Below are 22328 nucleotides of genomic sequence, written 5' to 3' on the forward strand. Positions count from 1 at the left end.
ATTAGCACCTTTGCAAATGGGTTTCCAGCTACCTAAAAGCTCTGCCAGTCTCCAGGCGGCAGAAGTCGCGTGCGAACCGCTCAGGTCCCCGCCCCCACTTAAGCAAGGGGAAAGAGCCCGGGAGGAGCCGCAGGGGGTCAGGGAAGGAGACCCGGGGGCGGGGATTACTCTGGAACAGAAAATCAGGCGATTGGGGGAGGTGCTTGGCCGGGCTGGGAGTCCGGCTGGAAGCGCTGGAGAGCGAGTAAGAGCAAGCCAGCCGGCGTGGGTGCGGTGCTAGGTCCCGGGGCCGCGCCGTGCAAGTCACCGCAGTGGCCGTGCGCCCCGCCGCTGGCACAGGTGCGCCGCCGTGCTCCTGCTCGGATTCGCAGTACGTGCCGGGGCTGGGGGGCGGGGGCGCGGGGGGCCCGGGGGCGCGGGGGGCGGAGGAGCGAGCGGGGCTGCAAGGGCCTGGGCTTCAGGGCTCTGTGGCCGCGGGAAACTTCTCTGCTCCCTCGAGCTGCTGCGCGCTGGCGTCTCAGTCCGCCGCCTCCGAAAGGCAGGTGGGCTCCTGCACCCTTGGAGGTTAGGTTGTCCCCGAGGTCAGAATCCAGGGAGGAAACCTCCGAGAGGAGATCTTTTCAGGTCACCCCAACTTTGGGGTCCCGCAGAAGTGAGATCACAACCTGGAAGAGGCGGAGCCGAATTCACCCCTACCCTAGGCCAGCTCGGGCCTCTGTGTGCCCAACACGCTGGGTGCGAATTGTAGGAATATATGAAGTCGCTACAGTTTCAAGCAACTTATGTTCTTTCGAAGGGTGTGGAATGTTGCAGCGGCTCTGGACGAATTGGCCTTTGCACCTACTGAGGTCTAGGAAGGGTTTGCTCCTCATGGTTCACTTTGTTAGGCAAGAGGAACACATCAGCAAGTTAAATTAATAAATAATAATAATAATAATAAACAATAACAAAGCGCAAGAGAACATAAACTTTGTGATACTATAGCCAACCCCTTCCAACCACCTAACCCCCCCCTCCCCCCCCACACTCCCTGTCTGGAAGAAGAAGCCATGGGAGGTATGGACTCAGCTTTTACTGCTCTGGTTGGCTGACCTCGGGCAGTGGAGAGAAGGGTGCATGCAAATCCCCCATCTCATTGCTTCCTTCAAAATAGTCCCAAGGCTTCTTAGTATTCTGGGCACCCTTTTGTTTTCTCCCTTGCCCTCTGCCTGCTTTGTCTCCAAGGGAGTGCCAAGTGGGTTATAATCAAGCATTGTTGTATGGTCACATGGAAAATCCCCAGATCCTCTAGCTTACAGCCTTTCTTCCACTTAAGATGAGTTCTTTAGGGCCTTAGCTTGCCTTGAATACCAAGCTACACATACCTTTTGCATACCCTGAAGGCCTTCTATACTGGGAGATAAGATAATGATAGGGTCTGTTGTCCTTTTCTGTTTCCAAAAGGAGAGGACTATGTGGGGACTTTGGTCATTTTTTAAAATGGCAAATCAGTCCGATTTTGAATGTTGCTCTTGGTGGCAAACAAGTACAGTTTTTCTCAGGGTTTGCTTTAGGGTGTAGTTTACTAACCACGGAGGCTGGGAAGGGAGCTCAGCACAGCGCCTGAGAGCCGCCTTACCCCACATCTTCCCAGCGCCCCCAGCATGTTCCCCCCAGCACCTGAGCTCTGAAGCATAGGAGGCCAGGTCTGCAGTCACCTTGCCCCGTTCAGAAAATCCTAGAATTGATAAACAGCAACAAGGCCGTTAAATTATCTTTTTTCTTTATCTTAAGGTAGTGTTATGTTTGTTTGGGAAGTCATAAAATTGCAGAGTCATGGCTCAGGGGATGTGTGACCAGATTTTTGTGTGTTTCACAATATTGATGTTGCAAGGCCACCATAAATAAGAAGAGAACTTTGCCCTCTTTGGCCAAGAGCCTGTAAAGAGGAGTATTCCATGGTTGAGAGATAAAGACTCAACTGTAATAGATACAGTAGGGGTAGGCATTGTGTTTAGATAGGAGGGCGAGATAGGAATACAAGATAGAACAGAAAAAGGCGCCCCCAGAAAACCAGAGCGGTCTAGAATTCTTAACCTTGATAGTGGGCGCTCATGAATTAAACACTTGAGAAAACTGGGTTCTAGTCTTGGTCCATCCACAGTGAATTTGGGTCGCATTACTCCCTGTACCTCTTCAGGCCTCCGTTTCCTTATAGATTAGAGGCAGAGACAAATACTCCTGGCTCTGACTACCTTAGAGTTTTCTAGATCAAGTGAAATCATGGGAAAGCTGTTTGAAATTTCTAAAATTATCTCCTCGGTGCCTAGGACAGTACCAAAGCAGGAACTTATTTCCTGGATAGTTACACAGCACTTAGTTCTAAGCTCTGTACACTTTACTCATTTGACTCACAAGAATCCTGCGCGTTGGAGGTATTATTAAAACCTCATTATCCAAGGAAGGTAAGTAGGTCCCAGAGAAGTTAAACCACAGGCAGTAAACTAGCAGAGCCGAATGTCCCCGGCCTCTAGCCTCGTCCTTGCGTCTCTGTGTGTTCCCATGCTGCTCCTTGTCCCTTCAACGGCGGTCACCTCCAGCTCAGGGAATGGAGCCCAGCTCTCTGGTGTTCTCTGCTATGCCAACCAGTGATGGACAGCAAAGGGAATGACACACGGTACATTTAGAATTTGTCTTGACAACAGTTCAGTTTCCTGTTTTGTCTTGTCTTAGATTGTTCACACCTCATTCCTGGAATACCCAAAACACCTGACATTTTACCCTCTGAATTATTAGTACTATGACACTCCTTTCCACCCTCCAGGTGACCTTCTCTAGCAAAAAGCTTATCCACTAATTTGAGAGAGAGAGAGAGAGAGAGAGAGAGAGAGAGCACGAGTGGGGGTAGGGGGAAGGGCAAAGGGAGAGGGAGAAGTGAGGCTTGATCCTAGGACCCCGAGATCATGACCTGAGCCAAAAGCAGATGCTTATTCACCACCTGAGCCGCCCAGGCACCCCAGTAATTTTGTCTTGACTGCAGTGCCCAGCCACAATGTAGGCTCAAGGCAACTTACTGACAGATCAGCTTTGGAAAAAAGTCTAGGCCAGCACCGTCCTATTCCATGCTTGGAATCAGTTCTGTTTCTTCGTGTCTTACCTTCACTGCTGCACACCTGGCCCGCAGGCCTGCTGGAGTGGAAGGTGGAAGGTACTGGTCTCCAAGGAGCGGTTCCGGGACCTGTCGGGTGGGAAGGCAGAGGCTCAGCACTGGCCCATCTCTCGGAACCACAGACTGGAGGAGTTAGGACACATTCTTGGTGCTGGAAAACCTCTTTGTGTGAGGTGCACTGTCAACGTGTTGTTCACATTTAATGAAAAACAAAAACCCTGGCTTTGCCTTTTTCTCCAGCTGCCGACGTCTTTGTGTTCTTTTCCCACCAGCTGTTCTGGAAGGCTTCTGCTTTTTCTCTTCTTTTTCAATGCTAGTTTTCACTAAAAGAAAACCCACCCTCTGGGATCCCTGGGTGGCGCAGCGGTTTGGCGCCTGCCTTTGGCCCAGGGCGCGATCCTGGAGACCCGCGATCGAATCCCACGTCGGGCTCCCGGTGCATGGAGCCTGCTTCTCCCTCTGCCTGTGTCTCTGCCTCTTTCTCTCTGTGTGTGACTATCATAAATAAATAAACATTAAAAAAAGAAGAAAGAAAACCCATCCTCTGGACTTTTATTCCATTGCTAAATCTGTTTCGTTCTGTAGACATCTGCAGAGACCTACGGAAACTATTTGAGTTGTAAAATTATTGCTAAATAACCACAGTTCCGACTTGATAAACTTCTGTGTAACTTTTTTTTTATTACTATTAATATTCCTGCTGTGTTTCCTCAGATCTCTGTCCAGAGGCATAGGACTTAAGGATCCCTTGTTAAGCTAATTACTCTACAGGAGCTTTGAAGGATAGTGAGGTTTTAATCATGACTTCTTCCCCACTCCCACCCCCTCTACCAGAACAAGAGCAGATCCATTAAATGGTGGTAAAGTATTACCTTGCGCTGAGAGCTTATATCACATTATGTGTTTCAAGACTACTGACTTTTGGAGGTGGATTAATGTCTCCTATGCATTTGGTTTTGTTTTTTAAACTGGCACATATAGTTTCTGTTTGCTTAAATCCAAAGTACATATTCAGCCTGCCTTTAAAAATAGGGGTTATTGGGGCATCTGCGTGGCTCAGTGGTTAAGCATCTGCCTTTGGCTCAGGTTGTGATCCTGGGGTCCTGGGATCGATTCCTGCATCGGGCTCCCTGCAGGGAGCCTGCTTCTCCCTCTGCCCGTGTCTCTGCTTCTCTCTCAGTGTCTGCCATGAATGAATTAATGAATGAATGAATAAATAAGTAAATAAATAAATAAAATGTTTTTTAAAAAATAAAATAAAATAAAATAAAATAGGGGTTACTTAGGAAGCTTTGGTTTCTTTATCTGGAAAATGGGAATGATAGTACCTATCCTGTAGGTACAGGTACACTGTAGCATAATTGGAAGAGGAGACATGATAACAGACAAAGAGTGTACCAGCCATTCAAAGTTAGTTGAATCAGAATTAAGCAGTTTTCAGTCTCTTCTTGAAGGAGACAGTGCAGTGTACTTAGTGTACAAGCTAGGAAGGCAGAGATATGGGTTGTGTCCTAGCTTGGCTGCTCAACATTTCTGAATCACATTTTCTTCACCCGTGAAATGAATATAGTTATGAGAACTATACTAGTATAGTTACAAAGGTTATGTAATGCACATAAAGTACATGGCATAGTTGGACACATAGTGGGCTCATAAAATTAAGCATATATGTATCTGTGTGGTTGTATATATCACAGTAACAGCAATACTTAGACAACCGTATGACCTGAACCGAGTAAAGAAAGAGATACAGATTTTTTTTTTAAGATTTTAAAGATAGAATGATCAGAATTTGGTAGATGTCAGCCTGATAAGGTTGTATATAGGAGTTGAGTTTTAAAGGCAGGAATGGACATGTGTCCAAGAGACCATACTCCATGCCCAGCAGATTAAGTAGTACGGAAGCTTGAATGTGAGAAAAGATGTGTGTTTATGTGGAAGGGAGAGAAGAAACAGACAGCAGGGCTGATAATTGAACAGGAGGATGTTAAAAAAGAATGGCTACCAGTTAGGGTGGGAAATTTACATTTTAAGCTTTACCCTAAATCCCTATCCACTTTGACTTCAGTATCAGATTGCCTTAGCTTCCTTTCTGGGTACATTCTCACTTACACTTCCAAATTCAGACAGATAGTTATATTCAGTGGAAGGTGAAATAAACTGAAGAGTTATATAAAGCTAATCTCCATTAGCTTATTCCTTCTTTGAAAGTCCCATGAGTGCTACTTCCTTACTTGCATTTGCCTGGCATTTTGTTTCAGTATCCTGCTTCTCCTGGTTCACTTGTGTTGGTATTAATGATGACTATAATCATGGTGATAATGATGATCATAAAGGTATAATAAACCTTATCGAGGGTTCTTCATGGGCCAGGTTCTGTGCTAAGTATAAGTATATCCCACATGTTATCTCACAAATCCTGACAACAAACTGGTAAGTTAAGGACTATTTCTATTCTCATCTTATAAATGAAGAAATTTAGTTTCAGAGAGGCCAAGTCTCTCAACCAAAGTTGATAACCAAATGGTGGGATTGGAATTCAAATCTTGCAGCCTGGGATCTTAAACACTCTTGAAATGAGAAAACACTGTAAATTGGGTTTCTAAAGAAGGATATATATTAGAGCTTAGGGATTTATTTATTTAGTTTTCTAAGACTATTTGAGAGAGTGTGTGTAACCAGTGGGAGAGGCAGAAGAAGAGGGAGAGAGAATCACAAGCCAGCTTTGCTCTGAGTGCAGAATCCAACTCAGGATTCATGAGCCTGAGATCATGACCTGAGATGAAATTAAGAGTCAAATGCTTAACCAAAATGCTTAACCAACTGAACCACCCCCAGGGGCCCAGAACTTCGGCATTTCTAATCAAACATTAATGGTGCTACTATGTACGTAATTTAATGTTACTGGAGAGATCAATCCATGAACTCCGGTCCTTTACATCCAACTTATGGTTCATCTTGATGCAAAAATAAGATTTTCATCTCACTTTATAGCATTGTACCCATTTGTGTTTGCTTCTCATTCCCCTATGGTTTTCATTTTCACTCCATGCTTGTTTAATATCTTCAAGCTTAATGTTATAGAACTAGAAAAACACAATATTGTTTATTTTGAAATTTTAGCAAAGATTATTTCTTCTGCAATAACCCAGGATATTTTTTAAGAACAATGTGGTTATATATATATATAAAAAAAGAACAATGTGGTTAATGCTGCAATATAAGCACACCAAGTGACCATCAAGTTTTTTTAGGTATTCACATCTACTTTTCCTATCTTGTCTAAAATCTTTTCAGGATTCCAGACCAAAATTGAGAAAATGGTTGACCTCACTGAGCTAATGGAAAATGAAGTATTCATGGCCTTTGCTTCTTACACAACAATTATTCTTTCAAAAATGATGTTTATGAGTACTGCAACTGCATTCTTTAGATTGACAAGAAAGGTAAGACATTTGGAGGCAATATTTTCCTTGAAGGGTTGGCATTTTGGAGAACAATTTTCTTGATTAACATTTTTTTTGGGGGGGGGTAGTGGGTAAAGCCCAATGGCACAGTGTTTAATGTTGCAAATGAATTATGCCATTTTTGGTACAGATGCATCTGGTATATTTATGGAACAGGTACTTTTTCCTGGAAACTAGTAAACGTTTTTTTTTTTCATTGTGGCTTTTACCCGTTATCAGGTATGCTTAGTATATGAGATTCTCAGAGTATCAGAGTTTTCAAGAAAACTTTCTGTGATTTTGAAGCTAATTTTGCCAACTAGAGTTTAGAAAATAGTCATTTTCCAGATGGGTCACCAGTGTCTTCGTTCTATTACAGGTCAAGGATATACCTTTGGGGACAGAATTATTATTATCATCAGTAGAGCCTTTAATGATGGGGCAAGGCATTTGAATTATGTGTAGTTCTGACTTCTTAAGTGGGTGCTATTTCTGCCCAGCATTATAAGAATGATTTTTTCTTAATGGTTGGGGAAAGTGATAGAAAGATTTCGAAAGCATGACATATACTCAAACAGGGTTTGTAACCCGTAAGGGAGGATAGAGCAAAACTACCTTGACAAAGCTAAACTATTTTCATTGGTGTGGTCCCTATCCCTAGTCAGCAACTTCTTCCTGGAAACCACCTATTTCTCTCTCTCTCTTTCTCTCTCTTTCTGAGTCTCTAATGGGTCCAGGAGTCAGAGCAGCAGGCTGTGAAGTGACTGCTTACCACCAGGTTTACAATGTCCTCCAGAAACATAGTAGTACTAAGCATAGCAGAAATGTACCCCATCTTACAAGAAAGGGAGAAAGGAATTCAGATTTGTGGAGTGCCAGTGGTATGTGCCAGGAGCTGCGTGGTGCTCTTTGTATGTGTGAAATCATGGACTCATTTTACATAGTTTTTAGTATTATCATGTGAAATGAGCATTGGTCCCCCCATTTTACAGATGAGAACTTGGAAGTCAGAGAGGTCAGGTAGCTTACCCAAGGTTACACACCCATAAAGCATGAAGCTAAGATTCTAATTCAGATTGCTTTAAACCTGAATCGCATGCACTTTCCACTTTAATACATTTATTTACTTATTTGAAACCTATTTATTGAACATAAATGCCAGACACTTATTTAGAATAAAGACAGACAAAGCTGGCTTCAAGAACTGATACTCTATTAAGTCCCTTCCCATCAGTTCTCCTTAACATCTTTATATGAAATAAATGCTTATGTCATATTAAGAAGAATAGTATAATATTTATGAATTTCTAAGCTTAAATTAGGCTAATTTTGTAGTTCATGTTTTTCTTTATTATAAATTATTAAACAGTGGAACACACTTAAATATTTTTAAATGCATTTTTCAAGTTTCAAGGGATGAGGAAATCATATCAAACAGCATAATAATTTGCAGGAAGGAATAAATGAACATATGCCCTAGAACATGGACTTGGTATTTTTAGGAATGCAATTCTACTTCTTATATTTCACTATATTATTCAACCCAAAGTGTTCATTAATTCAATAAAAGAAAAGAGATACACGTATCCTAACAAAGTACAAAATACATTTCCTGCCCCTCGCTCTTATGCTTCTTGTCTGTTCCCTAACATATGTGGTTAGTAAATTAAGGACCTTCATATAAACCAATCAGGTGGAAATATTAATACTCTTAAGGGAAGTTGTATCGATATCACTAGGAAAAGATTCCAGTTCACCTTAATAACAGTCGATGATGGATTGGAATTCAGCTCTCTTTTCCACTTTTCCTTTTTTTTCACTATTTTTATGCATTAGTTTTTATTTATGTTCTTATTTATGCTTTTCTTTAAAAAAGTTTTTTTTGCACTGTTAAAAACTCAGGTTTAAAGTATAGACCCCTCCTGGTGTTTGAGCTCCAAATTTTCTTTTCATAAGGGCCAACCTGAATACCTGTATTTCTCCTGTTAAAATGCAAATAATTTATCAGATAGAATACTCCCATGTTATTTGGTATTTGAAATAACTTTTTTTTCTTGGTGTTTGGAATAGGTTTTTGCCAACCCAGAAGACTGTGCCAGCTTTGGCAAAGGAGAAAATGCCAAAAAGTATCTTCGGACAGATGATAGGGTGGAACGTGTACGGAGGTAAACCCACTGTCCTCTAAAATTATTTACTTGATCAAAGAATTTTGGTCCCAGAGTTCACTGAGGATGTTGGGGGGTCATAAGAAGGGATAAAAGTCAGTTATCTTAACTAGTCCATACAATAATGATAGAAAATTAGGAATCTAGAAGTCTCCATCTCTCACTGCAATTGCACCTGTTGCCAATTTCCTACCTTGTTGGGGTTAATGACTTTGTACTGTGTAGGGATTTTTCAAAAGGTATTAAAGGTAGGAAGTAAAATGAGGATGGTAGATTCTTCAGCTTTGTCATCTTTCTCCAGAGGTGAGACTGTCAGCTTGTTTGAAAAGTTGAAGATAATTTGCATAAAACTCGAAATGTGAACGTGGGAAGTCTTGCCTTCCTTTTTCTCTCTCCTTTATAGGTATTATGTTTAATGTACTGAGAATTCAATGAGCAATGAAAAGCCATAAGCCAAGATACTATCCACACCACTTCCTAATAATATAATTAATACACTGTTTTAGAAAAGCAAATTGAATCTTAGTTCTAAAGGTATACTTCTTAATCTTTGCCATAAAGTCATATAAATTACAAACTTTTTTTCACCTTTTACTGAACTGTAATTGACAAATAAAATTGTAAGACATATAAAGTGCACAGCATCATGATTCAATAACACGTATGTGTTGTGAAAGGTTTATCTGCATCGAGTTTATTAACACATCCATGACCTCCATAGTTACCACCCCCTCTGTTTTTTAGTGAGAGCATTTAAGGTCTAATCTCTTAGCAAATTTCAATTATACAGTACAGTGTTATTAACTATAGTCACCATGTCACGCTTTAGGTCCTCAGACCTTATCTCATAAATGAACTTTTGTACCCTACCAACCCCCCAGCCCTGGCAACCACCTTTCTACTGTTTCTATGAGCTGAAAACTTTTTTTCCAGTCTTTTAGATTCCACGTATAAGTGGTACCATATAACATTTGTCTTTCTCTGCTTTATTTTACCGAGCCTACTGCCCTTCAGGTTCATCTGTGTTGTTGGATGTAATAGAATTTATTTCTTTTTTAAGAGTGAATAATGTCCCATTGCACATATATACCACATTTTCTTTATCCATTCATCTATTGATGGGCACTTAGGTTGTTTCTGTATCTTGGCTATTGTGAATGATGCTGCAGTGAACATGGGAGTGCAGATATCTCTTTGGAATTTGGATTTCTTTTCTTTTCTTTCTTTTCTTTTTCTTTTTTATATATACCCAGCAGTGAGATTGCTGGATCATCCGGTTGTTCTATTTTTAATTTTTTGAGGAACCTCCAAACTGTTTTCCATTGTGGCTTTTACAAGTTTACATTCCTACCAACAGAATTCCCTTTTTTCCACATTTTTGCCAGCATTTATCATCTCTTGTTCTTTTGACAATAGCCATCCTAAGAGAGGTGAAGTTAATCAAAATCACTGATTTTGGATGATTTGTGAATAAAAATCAGTGGTTTTGGATGTCTTCTTTGGATAAAAATAACTATTCAGGTCTTTGCTTATATTTATTAACTGGATTATTGTTATTGCTATAGAACTGTGTAAGTTCTTTGTATATTTTGGGTATTAAGCACCTGTCAGACATGTGGCTTGCAAATATTTCCTCCATAGATTGTCTTTCCATTTTGATTATGGTTTCCTTTGCTGAGCAGAAGCTTTTTGGTTTGATAGAGACTCATGTGTTTATTTTGGTTTTGTTGTCTTTGATTTTGGTGTCAAATCCAGAAAAATCATTGCTGAAGCCAGTGTCAAGGAGCTTACCCTCTGTTTTCTTCCAGGAATTGTATGGTTTCAGGTCTTACATTTCAAGTCTTTAATCCCTTTAGAATTAATTTTTGTGAATAGTATAAAATAGGGTGTGGCTTCATTCTTTTGCATGTGGAAATTCAGTTTTCTCAACACAGTTTATTGAAGAGACTAGCCTTTCCTATTGTATATTATAGTTATTTTTGCTACTTGTCTTTTAGTTTTTATACTAGACTTATGTAATTTACCCACCATCATTTCATTATACACCCACTGTGTATTTTGAATTTAATTATATTTGCTTTTACTGGTGAGTTTTATACTTCTGTTTGTTATCTTCTTTTTTTTTAATTTTATAAATTAATTTTTATTGGTGTTCAATTTACCAACATACAGAATAACACCCAGTGCTCATCCCGTCAAGTGTACCCCTCAGTGCCCGTCACCCATTCACCCCCACCCCCCGCCCTCCTCCCCCTCCACCACCCCTAGTTCATTTCCCAGAGTTAGAAGTCTTTATGTTCTGTCTCCCTTTCTGATATTTCTCACACATTTCTTCTCCCTTCCCTTATATTCCCTTTCACTATTATTCATATTCCCCAAATGAATGAGAACATACACTGTTTGTCCTTCTCCGGTTACTGTGGCCAAGTTCAAAAAGGGTGTTGCCTGAGTTCTCCTCTGGGATTTTGATGGAATCTTGTCTCACATTTAGAGCTTTCATCTATTTTGAGTTTATCTTTGTGTATGGTGCAAGAGAGTGGTCCAGTTTCATTCTTCTGCATGTGGATGTCCAATTTTCCCAGCACCATTTATTGAAGAGACTGTCTTTCTTCCAGTGGATCGTCTTTCCTCCTTTATCGTATATTAGTTGACCATAAAGTTCAGGGTCCACTTCTGGGTTCTCTGTTCTGTTCCATTGATCTATGTGTCTGTTTTTGTGCCAGTACCACACTGTCTTGATGAACACAGCTTTGTAGTACAACCTGAAATCTGGCATTGTGATGCCCCCAGATATGGTTTTCTTTTTTAAAATTCCCCTGGCTGTTTGGGGTCTTTTCTGATTCCACACAAATCTTAAAATAATTTGTTCTAAGTCTCTGAAGAAAGTCCATGGTATTTTGATAGGGATTGCATTATACGTGTAAATTGCCCTGGGTAACATTGACATTTTCACAATATTAATTCTGCCAATCCATGAGCATGGAATATTTTTCCATCTCTTTGTGTCTTCCTCAATTTCTTTCAGAAGTGTTCTATAGTTTTTAGGGTATATTTTGAGAACCATTTGAATGGTAAATGGTTCTCCAACCTTTTATTTTCAGGTTGTAGGTGTCCTTCTGTCTAAAATGAGTCTCTTGTAGACAGCAAATAGATGGGTCCTGCTTTTTTATCCAGTCTGAAACCCTGCGCCTTTTGATGGGGTCATTAAGCCCATTCACGTTCAGAGTTACTATTGACAGATAATGAGTTTAGTGTCATCATGATATCTATTTAGTCCTTGTTTTTGTGGATTGTTCCACTGAACTTCTTCTTAAAGGGGAGTTTTAAGAGTCCCCCTTAAAATTTCTTGCAGAGCTGGTTTGGAGGTCACATATTCTTTCAGTTCCTGCCTGTCTTGGAAGCTCTTTATCTCTCCTTCCATTTTGAATGAGAGCCTTGCTGGATAAAGTATTCTTGGTTGCATGTTCTTCTCATTTAGGACCCTGAATATATCCTGCCAGCCCTTTCTGGCCTGCCAGGTCTCTGTGGAGAGGTCTGCTGTTACCCTAATATTCCTCCCCATGAAAGTCAGGGACTTCTTGTCTCTTGCTGCTTTAAGGATCTTCTCTTTATCTTTGGAATTTGCAAGCTTCACTATTAAATGTCGAGGTGTTGAACGGTTTTTATTGATTTTAGGGGGGGATCTCTCTATTTCCTGGATCTGAATGCCTGTTTCCCTTCCCAGATTGGGAAAGTTTTCAGCTAGGATTTGTTCAAATATATATTCTGGTCCTCTGGCCCTTTCGGCGCCCTCGGGAACCCCAATTAAACGTAGTGTTTGTTATCTTCTTACAAAATAATGTCCTTCTGTTTCAACTTAAAGAAAATCCTTTAACATTTCTAGCTGCTGTAGTGGTGATGAACACTTTCCGCTTTTGTTTAGAGAATTCTTTGTCTCTCCTTCAATTCTGAAGGACAACTTTATCAGGTAGAGAATTCTTTTTTTTTTTTTTTGTATATTTTTTAATTGGAGTTCGATTTGCCAACATATAGCATAACACCCAGTGCTCATCCCGGCAAGTGCCCCCATCAGTGCATGTCACCCAGTCACCCCATTCCCCCGCCCACCTCCCCTTCCACTACCCCTTGTTCGTTTCCCAGAGTTAGGAGTCTCTTTTTTATTATTATTTTTTATTTTTTATTTTTATTTTTTTTTAGTTAGGAGTCTCCTATGTTCTGTCACTCTCACTGATATTTCCCACTCATTTTCTCTCCTATCCCTTTTATGACCTTTCACTATTTTTTATATTCCCCAAATGAATGAGACCATATAATGTTTGTCCTTCTCCGATTGACTTACTTCACTCAGCATAATACCCTCCAGTTCCATCCACGTCGAAGCAAATGGTGGGTATTTGTCATTTCTAATGGCTGAGTAATATTCCATTGTATACATAAATCACATCTTCTTTATCCATTCATCCTTCGATGGACACCAAGGCTCCTTCCACAGTTTGTCTATTGTGGCATTGCTGCTAGAAACATTGGGGGAGCAGGTGTCTCGGCTTTTCACTGCATCTGTATCTTTGGGGTAAATCCCCAGCAGTGCAATTGCTGGGTCATAGGGCAGGTCTATTTTTAACTCTTTGAGGAACCTCCACACAGTTTTCCAGAGTGGCTGCACCAGTTCACATTCCCACCAACAGTGTAAGAGGGTTCCCTTTTCTCCACATCCTCTCCAACATTTGTTGTTTCCTGTCTTGTTAATTTTCCCCATTCTCACTGGTGTGAGGTGGCATCTCATTGTGGTTTTGATTTGTATTTCCCTGATGGCCAGTGATGCGGAGCATTTTCTCATGTGCTTGTTGGCCATGTCTATGTCTTCTTTGGTGAAATTTCTGTTCATGTCTTTTGCCCATTTCATGGTTGGATTGTTTGTTTCTTTGCTGTTGAGTTTAATAAGTTCTTTATAAATCTTAGATACTTTATCTGATATATCTTTTGCAAATATCTTCTCCAATTCTGTAGGTTGTCTTTTAGTTTTGTTGACTATTTCTTTTGCTGTGCAGAAGCTTTTTATCTTGATTAAGTCCCCGTAGTTCATTTTTGCTTTAGTTTCCCTTGCCTTCATAGATGTATCCTGCAAGAAGTTGCTGTGGCCAAGTTCAAAAAAGGTGTTGCCTGTATTCTTCTCTAGGATTTTGATGGATTCTTGTCTTACATTTAGATCTTTCATCCATTATGAGTGTATGTTCGTCTGTGGTGTAAGAGAATGGTCTAGTTTCATTCTTGTGCACATGGCTGTCCAATTTTCCCAGCACCATTTATTGAAAAGACTGTCCTTTTTGCAGTGGATAGTCTTTCCTGCTTTGTCGAATATTAGTTGATTATAGAGTTGAGGGCCCATTTCTGGGTTCTCTATTCTGTTCCATTGATCTATGTGTCTGTTTTTTTTTTAATTTTTTATTTTATTTTACTTATTTTATTATTTATGATAGGCACACAGTGAGTGCATTTGAGTTTTTTCCAATTTTTTGAGGGATGCTTGTATGGCAATGTATTTCCCTCTTAGGACTGCTTTTGCTGTATCCCAAAGATTTTGAATGGTTGTATCTTTATTCTCATTAGTTTCTATGAATCTTTTTAACTCTTTTTTTTTTAAATATTTTATTTATTTGTTCATGAGAGACACAGAGAGAGAGAGAAAGAAAGAGAGAGAAAGAGGCAGAGACACACACAGGCAGAGGGAGAAGCAGGCCCCATGCAGGGAGCCCAATGAGGGACTCTATCCTAGGACCCCAGGATCACACCATGTACTGAAGGCAGGCACTAAACCGCTGAGCCACCCAGGGATCCTTAATTCTTCTCTAATTTCCTGGTTGACCCTTTCATCTTTTAGCAGGATGGTTTTAACCTCCACATGTTTGAGTTTCTTCCAAATTTCTTCTTGTGACTGAGTTCAAGTTTCAAAGCATTATGGTCTGAAAATATACAGGGGACAATCCCAGTCTTTTGGTATCAGTTGAGACCTGATTTGTGATCCAGTATGTGGTCTATTCTGGAGAAAGTTCCATGTGCACTTGAGAAGAATGTGTATTCAGTTGCGTTTGGATTAAAGTTCTGTAAATATCTGTGAAATCCATCTGGTCCAGTGTATCATTTAAAGCTCTTGTTTCTTTGGAGATGTTGTGCTTAGAAGATCTGTCATTTGCAGAAAGCGCCATGTTGAAGTCTCCCAGTATTAGTGTATTATTATCTAAGTATGTTTTTACTTTGGTTATTAATTGATTGATATATTTGGCAGCTCCCACATTAGGGGCATCAATATTCATGATTGTTAGGTCCTCTTGTTGGATATATCCTTTGAGTATGATATAATGCCCCTCTTCATCTCTGACTATAGTCTTTTGGATAAACTTTAATTTATCTGATACGAGGATGGGTACCCCAGCTTTCTTTTGAGGACCATGTGAATGGTAAATGGTTCTCCAACCTTTCATTTTCAGACTTTAGGTGTCATTAGGTCTCAAATGAGTCTCTCGTAGGCAGCAAATAGATAGGTCTTGCTTTTTTATCCTGTCTGAAACCTTGTCTTTTGATGGGATCATTTAGCCCATTCACGTTCTGAGTTACTATTGAAAGATATGAATTTAGTGTCATCATAATACCTATTCAGTCCCTGGTTTTGTGGATTATTTCTTTGGCCTTCCTTTCTTTTATAGAACCCCCCTTAATATTTCTTGCAGAGGTGTTTTGGTGGTCACATATTCTTTCAATTTCTGCCTATCTTGGAAGCTCTTTATCTCTCCTTCTATTCTGAATGAGAGCCTTGCTGGATAAAGTATTCTTGGCTGCATGTTCTTCTCATTTAGGACCCTGAATATATCCTGCCAGCCCTTTCTGGCCTGCCAGGTCTCTGTGGAGAGGTCTCCTGTTAACCTAACACTTCTCCCCATATAAGTTAGGGATCTCTTGTCTCTTGCTGCTTTAAGGATTTTCTCTTTATCTTTGGAATTTGCAAGTTTCACTATTAAATGTTGAGGTGTTGAACGGTTTTTTTGATTTTGGGGGGGACCCCTCTATCTCCTGTTTCCTTTCCCAATTTAGGGAAATTCTCAGCTATGATTTGTTCACATATGCTTTCTGGTCCTCTGTCCCTCTCGGTGTTGTCTGGAACCCCAATTAAACATAGATTTTTCCTTCTGAGGCTGCCATTTATTTCCCTTAACCTTTCCTCATGGTCTTATAATTGTTAAATTATATTTTCTCTTCCTTCCTTGCCATCCACTTGTCTTCTATGTCACTCACTCTTTCTTCTACCTCATTAATCCTCGTCATTAGGACTCCTAGTTTGGATTGCATCTCATTTAATTGATTTTTAATTTCGGCCTGATTAGATCTAAATTCTGCAGTCATGAAGTCTCTTGAATCCTTTATGCTTTTTTTCCAGAGCCACCAGTAGCTTTATAATTGTGCTTCTGAATTGGCTTTCTGACATTGAATTGTAATCCAAATTCTGTAACTCTGTGGCAGAGAGTACTGTTCCTGATTCTTTCTTTTGTGGTGAGTTCTTCTTTCTAGTCATTTTGCTCAGTGCAGAGTGGCTAAAAACGAGTTGTACTTGTTAGATGTACTTGTTAGATGTGCAAACTCTTCTCTCTGTAGCATTCCAGCTGTGTTCCCTTAAATCTCAGGTCGAATTTGTAGGTTTTCAGGATGATTTGAAAGTTATCTAGGTAAGTTGGTGGGGACAGGTGACTTGGGGACCCTACTCCCCTGCCATCTTGCCCCACCCCCCAGGTAGAGAATTCTTTGTGAAATATTTGGTATTTATTATTTTATTAATTAGATCCAATCAGGCAGAAATTAAAAATCAACTGAATGAGATGCAATCCAAACTAGAAGTCCTAACGACGAGGGTTAACGAGGTGGAAGAACGAGTGAGTGACATAGAAGACAAGTTAATGGCAAAGAGGGAAACTGAGGAAAAAAGAGATAAACAATTAAAGAGCCATGAAGATATATTTTTAAGACTCTTAAAAAGAGTCCCATCCCACTCCCTTCTGCCTGTAGTTTCTGATTAAAAGTATGCTGGTAGTCTTATGGGGTTCCTTTGCATAAGACAAGCTACTTTTCTCCTGCTGCTTTTAAAATTTTCCCTCTCTTTAACTTTTGGTAATTTAATTATAATATGCCTCGGTGTGTCTGTGTGGATTCATATTTTTTGGTACATCTGAGGTTCCTACATCTGGATGTCTATTTCTTTCTCTGGATTGGGAAGTTTTTAGCCATTATTTTTGGGTTTAGCTTTCTGCCCCCTTTTCACTCTCTTCTACTTCTGGGACCTCTGAAATAAAGATATTCATCTTTTTGATGGCATTCTATAAGTTCCATATTTTTCCTTTATTTTTTTTTCTTTTTGTGCCTCCAGTTACATGAATTCCACTGACCAAGTCATTTATTAAACGGAATGTTTTTCTTCTAAGAGTAAAGTCTGTGCTAGGTAGTTTGAATAAAATGTTAACTTCTGCTTCTCTTAGTTATATATTTGTTAAGTTAGCAGTCCTACTGAGTAAATCAGCTAGTCTTAAAAATGGACCAACAAGAACGTGGATTTAAAATAAAATAGTTTCAGGACAAAGAATTAATGCGAAAATTTCAAACAGTATCAGAAAATTGTGTTATTATGAAAGAGATTAAACAGTAGAAAAGGGTGAGTACAGCTTTGTGGAATTACCAAAACCACCAAAGAGACATTAAGCAGTTTAAAACTTTGTGTTTACCTTTTTGTAGATCCCTTCTAGAGCGGGTAATCACATACATGATGCTAATCATGACCTTATGCTGATAACGTTGCCCAGGACTTGAGAGTGATAATAATTAGACACTCGTTAGCACTAGTGGGTTTGGAGGGAAGATCCAAGCGTCATGTGTGAAAGCTTAACAAAATAGATTTTATTTTGAGATTTTAGATTCTTCCTCATTCTCCCCTTCCAGCCTCCCCCTCCTTGCCATACCCATAAGACTGTACTTCTAGAGGAGCAAACCATTATTGAACCTGATCTTCTAGTCAGGTTGTGAACAAATGACCTTGGTTCTGAAAGGAATCAGTGTCCTTGAAGAGGTGCAGCGACTGTGTGCATAGCGCCCCCTGGTGATCAGATGCTGGCTTTTCAGTGTGGCAACAGAAGAAAGTCTCCGAGAAAGAGGGTTGTCCAGTTTCCAGTTGTATTGTTTGAGACCTTATGGACCCCATCAAAAACTTTCTAAGAACAGTTTACTTTCGGTGAAACTTTACAGATAAAGTGTTTCCAGAATCTCCCCCATCTCATTTTTAACCTGGATTTTTTTTACACTACTTCCACATGTGAAGCTATTTCTATTAGTATATGCCAATGGCAGGGATGAAATGGGGCCATGAATGAAGATATGCAATCATGAGAAAATTAATACATAAACATGTGGGAAAAATAATTAAAAACAAAGGAATATTTGTGGAAATGTCAAGATAAGTGACTTATAGGTCAGCGACTCAGTGCTTTGGGCAGATGAAACCAGTGATGATTAGAAAACATTTTACGTATGTATCTATTTAATCCTATCTCACGAGGTTCTAGAAAGAATTTGAGATCATATATACATTTGTTACAACTAGATGAAAGAAAATTGTAAGGTAATTAGGGCAGCTGGAAAAATACAGGGAACTTTTCAAAAGGGAAAGAACGAAGGCTTCGGTTTGGTATACAGGGAAAGGAGAGATGTGTAGAACATACTACCTTCTGAGGTAGAAAATACCTTTTCACTGAGTGATGGAATTTAGGTGATGCTTACTGGGGATTCTTTCAAGGGACTGAAGCTTAGGCTAGGAGTTGAACTAGATGGCTTCCCTTCTGGACCCAGTGCATGAATAAAACATTCATTGAGAGATTGTTGTGTGTTCATTGATGTCACTTCTGTTAGGATATTAGGATATGATAAAAGAGCTTTAAGACTGGATTCCTGCTCTGGAGGGATTTATAATTTTTACCATGAAAATAAGGCCAACACACATGTAGTAATTAGAGAATGATATAAAGCAGCCTCTTATTAGATGTTAAGTTGTGGGGTACAAGGTATAAGTTCCTAAAGGATTCAGGAATATTGGATGGAGGAAGAGCCTGAAGGATATTAGGATTTGGGAAGAGGAAGAGAAGAGTGATCATGTCAATTTGGGATAATTTCTTTGTGGGAATTTGAGCACACTGCTATATTCTGAGTGTGAAGAGCTTTGGTTGAGATAAGGTCCAGGTCAGATGGGTGATGCTGAAATCCAAGTGGTTCTGATCTGAGGGAAGAAGGTGTGACTGGAGCATCATGAGCACAGAGTAAGACTGTGTGAAGGTCAGCCATAGAGCAAGGCTATACCTAGGGGCATCTGTCCAAAGGAGAAAAGAAAATGGGAACAGGGGTCATGATGGAGGGAAGGGGACAGACCAGATAGAAAGTGGTCATGAAGACATCTACCTACTGATAGATTTTGGTAGCCATCTAGAAAGGACAGGAAGATGAAAAAAGCTGCCCCTATAAGGTAAGCTGTGTTGTTCAATCAGAGAAAGGATTCCAATGGAAAGGTGATACTGAACTACATAGCAAGTGCTCACTGGTAGAGCTCGGTATGTGTATGCCTGGGCCAGGGTCTAAAAAGAGCAGCATGTAAAATGGCATGAGTTAGCATTGAGTGTGAGCGTCTGTTGAAAACAGACAATTTCTAGGACAATGAGCAGTGTTATCTGTAAGAACATTTGGAAGGCTGAAGACAGGAAAGGCAAATTGAAGAAGGGAAATAAGATATAGGGAGGCCAGAAAAAAATGGAGGGACTAATACTGTCCAAAGAAGCCCTTCTCTGACCTTCCTTCCCTCTACCCCCAGTGAAACCCATTACCGCTTATTGTCCTAGACTTTCTTCTCTGTTTTAAAACTGTATTCTATTTGCCAATTGCTTAAGTAGACATTGTATTCCATGGGGTCTCCCTTTTAAAACTCCTTCCCCAACTTAGAAGTTTTAGAAGGCTTAGAAGTAGACATTGTTTTCCATGGAGTCTCCCTTTTAAAACTTCTTCCCCAACTTTAGAATGTCTTACCTTTCAGAAAGCTGTGGGGGAGAAAACTAACATGGCCAACATTGGAGGTGAAGCTATATCTGTGGCACGGCAGGAGAATTCAAAGGACCAAACCAAATAGCCTTCATATAATTGAAGTGGATCCTTCCTAAATAGGAAATAGTATTCCTGCCCCTTCTCATCCGCCTTGCTATCAGTAGCCTGTTCCATGAAAGAGAAGGGACAGGAACACTCATACCATTCTGTCTTTGCTTTTATTTAGGAACAGGCCTTTTTTAAAAAATTATTTATTCATGAGAGACACAGGGAGAGAGGCAGAGACATAGGCAGAGGGAGAAGTAGGCTCTCTGCCAGGAGCCCAATACGGAACTCGATCCCAGGACCCTGGGCTCATGACCTGAGCTGAAGGCAGACGCTCAACCACTGAGCCACCCAGGTGCCCCAGGAACAGGTCATTCTTTATTTAAAGTTTTCAAAACTATTACTTATCTAGGTTATTATCATCTTCTTCAACCTTCATGTTGTCACCCTCTTTGTCAGGCAAGCTATGGGAAACAGGAGAAAGGAAAAGAGGTGGGAGATGATGGTGATTGCTGAGCAGGGGATATGTAATAATTTTTTTGGTAAAAGAAAAAAGAGTGACATAAGACAATTTTTTTTTCATTTTGAAACGCCTATCAGTAGCTGATAAAGCTCTATCAAAAATCTCAACTCCTAGTCTAGATTCTAAAACAATTTTAGTTCTGGAAACTTAAACAGGGACATTAGATTTTAAAATTAAGCACTTCAAAAAAATCAAGCCAATAATAAATGCACCTTCTATTCTCATTCCTAGTCAGAGAAACGCAGGGTGCCATAAATCAGAGGAAAACTTGTAGTTAAACCATGATTTTTGTCTTCTTCTAGCTATGGTATATAAAGATAGAATTTAAGAAACATATCTTTCTATATTGTCTATCATTTTTGTGTATTCTTTGTACTTTGCTTCTTCACTTCAGTAATTCTTTTTATAATTTGAGGATACATTGGCTAAGATTTTCCCCATATTTGAAAGGCTACTTATGTATTCTGTTGTTTGGAAGTTGAGGGCATAAGATTCTTAGTATTGAAATGGTAAATTAATTGTTGACAACCTAGTAGTTTGGGTGGATGAGCAAGGATTGGCTGAGTAATGATTTTGTAGATTGGCAGAAGTGATGGAGGAGCCTTACGAAAGATTATAACCAAAAGGATTTTCTTCTTTTGGAAAGAAGTGTTTTAAGAAGAATCTTGAATTGCTATTGTATGAATCTCGGAAGAGCAAGTATTTCATATCTAAAAACTGAAGTAGTTTTATGACAATAGATGCAGCAGTTTTGATATGCCTGAGCGTGCAAAGTGCCTTCTTTGTTATATGTTGAAATACACTAAAGATAGAAACAAAAATAATGAGATATTTAAAATAAAAGCTAAGTGGTTGAAGAAGGAAGACAATTTGAAAAAAAGTGAAATAAATCTGCATTTTAAGATCAACTAACATTAGTTTTAGAAGAAAGGGAAAATGAACCTATTTCTACTGATTTTGAAGTCAGTGTTTTGCTAATCATCTTTTCCCACAGAGCTCACCTGAATGACCTTGAAAATATTGTGCCATTTCTTGGCATTGGCCTTCTGTATTCCTTGAGTGGTCCAGATCTTTCTACAGCCCTCCTGCACTTCAGACTCTTTGTTGGAGCACGGATCTACCACACAATCGCGTATTTAACACCCCTTCCCCAGCCAAATCGTGCTTTGGCTTTCTTTATAGGATATGGAGTTACTTTTTCAATGGCTTACAGGTTGCTGAAAAGCAGATTGTATTTGTAAAGAGAATCATATAACTTGTCATCCAGTTACTTTCTAAGAATTCTATAATTTCAATTTATAATGAATAGTTTGTTAGATTCTAAGTGGGAGGGGAGCAGAGAAATTAAGATGGGGCCAACAGTCTGAATATCAACATCACCAATGTCCTTTATTGTTTTATATTTGTGCTTGGAATTTAATGTAATTCTTAAAGTCTTTTGACTCTTTAAGTGCCTTGTTGTAAATTCTGATTATAATTCATAATATTCTTTCAACATTTAATATTTTAAATCTATAAAAAGGGTGATTGCATGTATGATAAACATATTGTAATATCACTGAATTGGGCATATGAAATAAAGAATTTAAAGAATAGTGTTATTTGGTTTAATTTTTTCCCAACTTGTATTTTCGGAAGCAAAGTCTGTTCAGTGAGCAACTTTAACCTGTGATCGGACAGCACAGAGAAGAGTGCATAGTTTACATTAACATTATTTAATGTCACATTACATCAATTATTACATTAATTAATGATGGATATTTTCATGTTCCTGATACTTACTTAGAACTCTGAAAGCAAAGATTATGGTTTATTTATTCTTGCGTGTGGGTTCTCATTCATGCACACAGACAAGCAGGAAAACATTCACACCCACACACATCGAA

General features: G+C 39.5%; 1 protein-coding gene across 2 annotated transcripts; it reads left to right on the forward strand.

Moving 5' to 3' along the window:
- The first annotated feature begins 202 nt into the window (after positions 1 to 202).
- On the forward strand, positions 203 to 22037 carry MGST1 (microsomal glutathione S-transferase 1). 2 transcript variants are annotated; one of them, XM_055318899.1, is made up of 4 exons: positions 203 to 339; positions 6446 to 6594; positions 8665 to 8759; positions 21437 to 22037. In XM_055318899.1, the coding sequence occupies exons 2-4, from the start codon at positions 6469 to 6471 to the stop codon at positions 21681 to 21683; spliced, it is 468 nt and encodes a 155-aa protein (XP_055174874.1). In that variant the 5' UTR covers positions 203 to 339; positions 6446 to 6468; the 3' UTR covers positions 21684 to 22037. The 2 variants fall into 2 exon arrangements, with proteins under 2 accessions (XP_055174874.1, XP_055174872.1); XM_055318897.1 differs by having other exon boundaries at positions 213 to 370.
- Positions 22038 to 22328: the final 291 nt, after the last annotated feature.

This window comes from Nyctereutes procyonoides, unplaced genomic scaffold, assembly GCF_905146905.1.
Source record: "Nyctereutes procyonoides isolate TBG_1078 unplaced genomic scaffold, NYPRO_anot_genome, whole genome shotgun sequence".
NCBI classification, from domain to species: domain Eukaryota; kingdom Metazoa; phylum Chordata; class Mammalia; order Carnivora; family Canidae; genus Nyctereutes; species Nyctereutes procyonoides.